The 8,360-nt window shown below is 45.0% G+C and overlaps 1 protein-coding gene across 1 annotated transcript; it reads left to right on the top strand.

Moving 5' to 3' along the window:
- The first annotated feature begins 286 nt into the window (after positions 1–286).
- LOC104615541 (serine/threonine-protein phosphatase 2A catalytic subunit beta isoform-like) lies at positions 287–8,238 on the top strand. Its single transcript, XM_010291308.1, has 7 exons — positions 287–424; positions 3,210–3,419; positions 3,674–3,847; positions 4,395–4,484; positions 5,952–6,113; positions 6,991–7,109; positions 7,727–8,238. The coding sequence occupies exons 1-7, from the start codon at positions 287–289 to the stop codon at positions 7,797–7,799; spliced, it is 966 nt and encodes a 321-aa protein (XP_010289610.1). The 3' UTR covers positions 7,800–8,238.
- The last annotated feature ends 122 nt before the right edge of the window (positions 8,239–8,360 follow it).

Below are 8,360 nucleotides of genomic sequence, written 5' to 3'. Positions count from 1 at the left end.
GCATTAGAAAGTCATGTCAGGGCAAACTTCTGTGACCAGCCGAGCTCAGCTCCAAAACCTGGTTTGGACCAGCAGTGTTAAAACGATTGACTTAATGTGCATATATGTTTGTCTGCATAGTAAACTAAAACAGGCTACACAGTAACAGCTGGTAGGCAGCTAAGAAGCTGCTGCCCTTCAGCTGCTAGCTCATCCTCTCTCATGAGGGGAATCTTCTAGATACTTCTGGTACCAAAATTTCAGGACTCGGGCTGGCCCGTCTTCCTAGGACGCGTTTAACGTGAGTATGTTTGCCATATTGCTGTGCAAAAGGAGCTCTTCTCTGTTGCCTGTGCTACTTCACCTGTATGTGTTCTCGGGATGGGTGCAAGGGTTTTCTGGGCAGATCAGAAAGGTGGAGAGCGATGATGTGGTTGAGACACTGGTAAGTATGTATGGTATCTGTACAGTGTCCTGCATCTTTTCCCTGGAGGCTTGAGGTAAGTATATTTATTCATACGCGTCTGGGAAGGGAGCAGTACGCGTGATACAAAAAGGCAGGAAATACCTTGTACCTTTTCTGGTTAAGTTTGCTCCAGCTTCCAACAAAACCCCATCTGTTGCTTTGGGCAAGTCAGAACACACTAGGCAGCTGTTTTGAGACTTCTATGTTTGTCTCCCAAAGAGTAGAAGCTCTCAAAAGGTGCCTTGGGTGCTTTTCAAGATATTGAACAGAATTTGAGTCCTACTGTTGCACTCAAAGACACAGTATGTTCAGCAGTTTGCAATCAGTTTAGAGCTGCAAGGTAGACCCCATGTCTTCGAGTCCAGGTGCAGGACGCATGTTTGAGGAGCAGGGTCATGTCTCTCAGGTTACATACTGTGCAAGGGGCACGCTGGATGCTCTCCAAGCTCTCGACTGCCTGGGTTTTAGTTTTTCTTTCCAAATATGCGCCTTCCCTAAAAGAGGCAAGGCCAATAATGTTTGAATGTGAACACAGGCGTCCTCGGGCAGCCCACTGATGCTGTCCTCGGCAAGCAGCTGCTTCCTGGTAGCCGCAGGTGGGAGCTACATCATCCTGATCTAAGGGACTTGGTGATGAATAGCCAAATCATCGCCTGCTGGTGACTCTTCAGCACTGGTGATCCTTCATCCCTTTTGTTCAGATCGGACCCAGCCTATCTGTGGGTGTTCTCTGTGCCTCAGATGTGCCTGGAGGGCTGCTCTGCATCAGCTGATGAGCTGGAGGCAGCAAAGCAAACAGGATATTTGATAATGATAATAGGGTAATGCAGATAGGCTACATAACATGGCTGTAGTTAACAGAGGAAGTGCTGAGTGTAGAGGAAGAGCTTACTAAATCCAGGGATGCCGTTCCTCCATCTGTGGTCCTTTTATTGCCAGCTGGGTACAGCCAGGGAAGCTGGTTGTGGCTCCATACGTTTAAATTGCCTCTGACTTTGCTTTTCCAGTTGTGTGTGACCTGCCTTTACAGGTTGTTAAACTGTTGTGCTTGGAAGAGGATTGGAAAACTGGCAGGCAAAAAGTGCCCTGGGCGAGAGAAGCGCCTCTTGCATATGCAGTGATGTTCTGTACCAGGTTAGTAAAGTGAACCTTAGGAGTACTTGTTTTCCTCTAGCTTAAGCAAGAAGAAGAAATGTGCCCTCTGCAAGGGAAATGGATTCTTAAGTTCCCGTGTGTTCTGGGAATGTGCAGAGAAGCTTCCCTTTCCTGACGGACGCCTCCGGTCATCTCGTACTCACTGCAATGCAATCTGAAAGCGCAGTATCTCCAGAGAGCCGGGGCAGCCCCATCAACCCCCTGCTCTGGTGATCGCGTTGGTTGTTATTTGGCAGAGTAACACAGCTCAGCTTATCTGCTGCCGTAGCGGTTGCCCAGCGTTTCTGCCAGATGAGCTGCTTTGTCATGCGCAGCCTTTCTTAACATTGTCTCTGCTCAGTGATGGCGTGATGAGCTGGCTTTGTCATGGAATGAGCATCCTGTTCATAGCACTGGCCTCATGGCATGGACCCGCTGCTGCGAAATCAAGGTCTTGGGAGAACACTTGAGGTTTATGGGTGTGCAGTGCCATGAGGGAAGCCTGCAGGATCCCAGAGGAGAGGGCAGTGAAGAGTAGCTGTCAGTGCTGGCAGAAGAGTTCTCCCAGCTTGCTGCTGCGTTGCCAGCAAAGGTGGCGACGTGAGTGGTTCCGCATGGCTGCGTGGGATCGAGAGCAATCCGTTGAGCAACTGAGATGGTAGTCAGACTAAAACGTGGCAGGAGGGAGTCTGTGGGTAAGTGAATTGTTGCAAGTCAGATGACTTCTATCAAAAGTCTAGAAGGTCATAGTTCTCCTACCAGTGTGCGTATCAAACAATATCCAGCTTTATGTGTGCTTTTGCAAATCAAGTTGTTCAAAAAACCGTAATAGCTCACACCAGCCCGGCAAATATCTCCTCTGGTATTTATAGCCTTACAGCAGATGGCGAGAGTATTGACTAATTTCTGTTTATACAAGTTGTGTGCTGAACTCCTGCTGACAGGACATGGGATGGCCTGCAATACTGAGGGGACAGCTGTGGTTCTTGAGGTAAAAGCTTCTAGGTATTGTGAAACTGAATAGTGTTTGACTTTGATGGTCAAGTTAGAGCACTGCTGTAGTTCACATAGCTGAAATGAGTAGACCTGAGCTGTGTTGAACATGTAGATGGAGAAATTTGTCAAAATCTGTATGTTTAAAAAAAAAAAAAAAAAGCAACTTGTGCTTGAGAAAATAACATCTACCCGTGATGCCAGTGAAGCTTTCTGGAGTAGTGCTTCGCCTTGTCTGCGCTTGAGAAATGTTGGGAAGAAGCACAGGATCCATGGGTGACCCCAGTGGTGATGGAAGTCGTATACCCAGTGCAAGTCTTGAAGTTCCACACAGCTTCATTTTGGGGGAGGCTGGGAATTAATTTGTTTAGTTAGTTCGTTGAATTTGTTTGTCAGTGCTTGTGGTACACTAAGATATTAATGACCTGGCCTTACAGTAGCAAACACACTTGCCTTTGTGCACAGGGCTTTGTAAAATGTACTTTGTCTTTGCTTACCCAACAAACTGTTTTTCAGTGGTAATCCAGAGCTACTGGAGTGAAATCTGGTTTCCAGTGCGAATGCGGTAGAACAACCTCTGCACCCGCTTATGGAGGAGCTTCCTACTGTTTTGTCCTAAATGTGTTTTTCTTGGTAGGCTAAAGAAATTCTTACGAAAGAATCGAATGTGCAAGAGGTACGTTGCCCCGTCACCGTCTGTGGGGATGTCCACGGTCAATTCCACGACCTTATGGAACTCTTTAGAATTGGTGGGAAGTCGCCAGACACAAATTACCTGTTCATGGGAGACTACGTGGACAGAGGCTATTACTCGGTGGAAACGGTGACTCTTCTAGTGGCATTGAAGGTATGGTTTGACAGCTTTTCCACAGCAGCCTTAGGCAAAACCACGCTTTTGGGGAGTTTTGAAAGAATCGCTCCTCCCATTGATGCCGCTGTTGGCTTGAGCTAGGCGGATGTAAAACTGAAAGGCGTTAATGGACACGTGCTATTCTATAACAGAGCTGAGTGCTTGACTGCCGTTTGAAATACTCTGTTGCTGTTTCTTTCCATATTGATGGTACAATTCTGGTGTTGAAGAAGAGTTTTCTTTGTCGATAGGTGCGGTACCCAGAACGCATTACAATACTGAGGGGCAATCACGAAAGCAGACAAATTACGCAAGTGTATGGCTTTTATGATGAATGTCTGCGAAAGTATGGCAACGCCAATGTCTGGAAGTATTTCACAGATCTTTTTGATTATCTTCCACTCACAGCTCTAGTAGATGGCCAGGTAAGCTTTGAATAAGAAAAATGCTCTATTTCATAGTCATGCAGACTGTATTGTCTAACCTCTACATAAACAGTCTCAAATAAGCTCCCTTAACTTGTGATCTGAATTTTTTTAAAGCCCGTGTACTTACTGTGGGTTTGGGGCAGAGTGTAGTGAGGTGTTACTACAAGTTGATGGTGTGGGAAGGCCTTTGATTCTGCTCCCAGAGGCATGTCAGGTCATTGCATGTATGGTTCATTGTAAAGGACTGGTCAACAAGTGGGGATCCCCTCGTGATACAGGAGATGTGAGTTGAGTTGTGGCCATGAGGCGAGATTCTCCTTAAAACGGAAGGCATGGTATCTTTGCTGTTGCTCTGATCTCTGTATGCAAGGTGCAGCCTTCTAGTTTTGTTTCCTTCTGTGGGAATTAAATTTGGTTTCTCTGCTGCACCTGTGAGACTGCTGGAATTGTAAAAGAATGATAACAGTTTAAAACCAGCTATTTCTGAGCTCAGTCTTCCCATAACAATATGCACTGAACAGATTGCTCCTTTTTTCTGGAACAGATATTCTGTCTCCACGGTGGCCTGTCTCCATCCATAGATACACTGGATCATATCAGGGCTCTGGACCGCCTGCAGGAAGTTCCACACGAGGTAACAGGAAGGGAAATGCATCAAACATAGATCTCTATTGGTGGAAAATGCAAATGTAGCCTCACATTGAAATCCATTTAAACAGTGAGACACATGGTTACACAGTGGATTATTGCCTTTCTAAAAGCTAGAGCAGATGAACATACATTTGGGGAAAACACACACAAGTAGATATGCTCAAAGGAGGGCTATGGGGTTTTCACAGCATCATAGGTTTTTTTGACTGTCACACTGACTCAAAGAATAGTATTTGGCAGGGGAAGGTGTTTACTGCCTTCAGCCTCATCACAGACTTGCTTGTGAACAGATAACCACCATGTGAAGCCATGCTGTGTCACCGTCCTCCTCCCTAGCCAGTCTTTTCTTCTGTCTCATCTTGTTCATCACTTTCTGGGTTCCTGAGGTCAGAACCAAAGAAAACTGCATTCTGAGCTCCCAGGGTAGCAAATGTGTCTTCTGTGCTGGAGTGGTTGGGGCTTACAAATGAACTTGAATGTTCCCTGATGAAAATGAAGTTCCCTTGTCCTGCAACGCCGTTGGTGTAATAGCAAGAACAATGCAGCAAGGCCTGCCCAAGCCTTCCAAAAAGCTGAAAATAAGCTATGTAAATTACTCAGAGAATCAGGTGGGTTCCATACCTGGTGGACCCTTTACCTGTGGTTTGGTGTAATGATTATTATGTTGCCCTGGGGTTTTCCCTGTCCTGTGCTGCATATCTGGCTGTCCTGAGGACCTTCACACGTAGTCAGTGTGATCCCTACCGCAGAGCTCAGGTGGGAGGGTAGGACACAGCAGCAAGCTTCGATGGATACTAGAGGGTCTTTACTGCCCCTTAGTAGCTCAGCAAGAAGAGCCGCTGAGCTGCTTTTGTGACTGTTAGAAGTACACCAGGATATTTTTTAATACATCAAGTCCAACAACAGACTGTTTAGGAGAGGAAATGAAATGATTAATACCCTGCCAGAAGGGCTGCTGAGGGCTTAACATTAATCTCTGGAACAGTTAATTCATAGTGCCCTACAGGTCGTTTCCCTTTCTTTAATTTATTCCAACTTGTCTGGCACCAGTGAACCCATTGTCTATCCTTGGATGTGCATCCCTTCTCACGTGGCCTTTTTTATTATACTGTGAGAGTCAGGAATAAGATCGTGGTTCTGCTCTCCATGTCTTTGTGTCTCTGACTAGTTGAAGTGAAGCGGTAAGCAGTGTGCGTGGAAGAGGAGGTGGGAATGCTTTTCTGGTTACATGGACTCCTTTCTCAGTCAGCTGTGTACGTATTTGTTTCTTTGGGAAGGGTGCTGACCGATGCAGTGAGGTAGCTAGGCGATACTATGTGTGTTAAACTTATGTGTCTTGTGCAAAGGACATGCTGACAGTGTTTTTGCTGTAAATAAAATATATTTTAACAGTGGCTTTTTAGAACTGTCTTGCTAGTGATCTAATGTAGAACACTTAATCTTTTTCAAGGGTCCTATGTGTGATCTGTTATGGTCGGATCCGGATGATCGTGGTGGCTGGGGTATATCTCCACGTGGTGCTGGCTACACGTTTGGGCAAGATATTTCTGAAACATTTAACCATGCCAATGGTCTCACACTGGTCTCCCGCGCTCACCAACTTGTCATGGAGGTAGGGCAAGCGCTCTGCTAGATGGGGCTAACAAAACATAGATGTGAATTCTTGTCTCCTCTGTGAGACCTGCTGATGGGTTTGCATAAGCTGGCACCTAAACGTTGCACAGGTAAATGCCAAAGAGGGACTTGAATCATGTGGAAGCAACAAGCAACATAAAATTACGTGCTTTGACGTGAGGTGTAAATAAAGGGATGTTTTGCCTTTCCCCCTGCCCTGTACCAAGTAAATTGCCGAAGGGACCCCATTTGTGGAAGTAATAATCTCCTTACACACTGACTGCTCTACTTGGACTGCTGCTGCATTAAACAGGCTGTCCTGTAATACTCAGCAGTCAGATGTGACAGGGATTAAGCCACAATTTTGGCTGTTGATAGGCTATTCTTGTGTGTCTTGCTGGAAAAATGCCAGGTGGGTCAATGGAGCAGATGTATTTTTAAAATTGAGTTCAAGTAGATCCCTTAAGTACTACTGTGTGTCAGAAGTTGCTCGCATCCAGCAGGCAAATTCTCGTTTGTGGTGGATGAAAGCTGATGGCATACCTAAAAATCTCAAGGTTTCTTTGTGGTACAATCCATAACTTGTATTCAAAAAGGATAAACGCACAAGTGACAAATGGTCGATCTCTCAGTGGAGTGGTTGAAACTGTTTTTGTTAAGTAACTACAGCTTGTTCTTGCAGTAAAGGTCTTTTAAAATGAAACAAAGTCCGTTAGAAATACTTACGAGAAGTCTACAGTTTCACAAATGCCTTGGATTGTTTCAGACCTAAGAGGAACTTCAGACGGGTTGAGTTTTGAGGTTTAACAGAGACCTTTTTTCTCTTTTTCTGTGGTGTGTGTGTGTGTTTTGTGTTTTTTTTTTCCCCCCGGCAGGGTTATAATTGGTGCCACGACCGAAATGTGGTTACCATTTTCAGTGCACCCAATTACTGTTATCGGTGTGGGAACCAGGCTGCTATCATGGAACTAGATGACACTTTAAAATATTCCTTGTGAGTAACCTAGCTCGGGCTGTTCTTTCTCTTCCTAGCTGTTCTGTACTGTGAGGAATGCCTGATCTGTCCAAAGGGGTTTTTTTGTGAAAAGCCAGCTCAAACCATCCTGGAATTAACTGTATATGCTCTACCTGCAATAATATCTAAAAATAAGTAGTGAGTTAAGCTTTTAAAAGCTTTGCTTGCGTACTGCATTATCTCCTCTTTCTGGCTCTCTGGAGAGTTGGAGCTTTTGCATTTTCTTAATCCCTCTGTTGCCTAAGCTTGATGGAGAGAGTAAAGACAGATGGATGTCTGTGTTTATTTTTATTTTTGGTAGCACTAGGCTTTGTAAAGCTGGGTGAGAAAGTCTGAAGTTGGCATTCAGCAGGGCTCACCTGAAAGTAAGCGATAGGCTGCTGAAGTGCAGGGTGGTGTTCACTGAGTAAGAAGCATTTCGACCAGCTGATGAGTTTTAACTCCCGCAGATCCTTGTTTTGGGACCTGGAACATTTTATGTGGAAGCAGCTGGGATGAGAAAAGCAATAGCAGCAGGAGAGCAAGTCTAGCATTTATTGTGGCATTTGAAAATACCTTGTGGAGGAGGGAAAATGATGCCTTTTTCTTTCCTGCAGCCTCCAGTTTGACCCAGCACCTCGTCGTGGAGAGCCTCACGTTACCCGTCGTACCCCAGACTACTTCCTATAAGCCTCTCCTAACCTTTGTAGAAGGAATTACACCTGGCATTTTAAAAAGCAACAATATTTACACATTTCTGTAAGAAATTGGGGTTCGTCTCAATTTAAAATCCCCATCATGGACCAAAATGTGCCATACAGAGGATGAAGAGCGTTTAGCACAACTTGAGACTGAATTCCTTACAACACTATATATATCCTATACCCATCAGTCCCAACAGTCAGTTTGCCTGCTGTATTTGTAGTCACTGTTTTTCTTCTGGACTGTTCAGAGAGGAAAAGGTAACTCTAATAACACTTCCATCTCCTTTGACGCTTCTCTGTAAATTTTTAGTTCTAGTGTTTAACTGGCATGAGTTAGAGGTGATTTTTCCAGGGAAATGCACACTAACTTCATCCCCCCACCACTCTTCATTTTATTGGAAGACCGCTCAACTTAACTGGAGAAAGGAAGCGATTCCTGCTTGGGAGTACGTTGTCATAACCTGGATAAAAGCGTTCCCTTCTTAGCACGATTCCCGTTCTGTGTTGATTCTGCCCTTTTTTTCAGTTGTGTGTTTGTTTTTTTTTT

The sequence above is a fragment of the Phaethon lepturus genome, unplaced genomic scaffold (genome assembly GCF_000687285.1).
Source record: "Phaethon lepturus isolate BGI_N335 unplaced genomic scaffold, ASM68728v1 scaffold56090, whole genome shotgun sequence".
In the NCBI taxonomy this organism is placed as follows: domain Eukaryota; kingdom Metazoa; phylum Chordata; class Aves; order Phaethontiformes; family Phaethontidae; genus Phaethon; species Phaethon lepturus.
The sequence above is the reverse complement of the archived record's forward strand: the minus strand, read 5'-3'. Positions and strand labels throughout refer to the sequence as shown.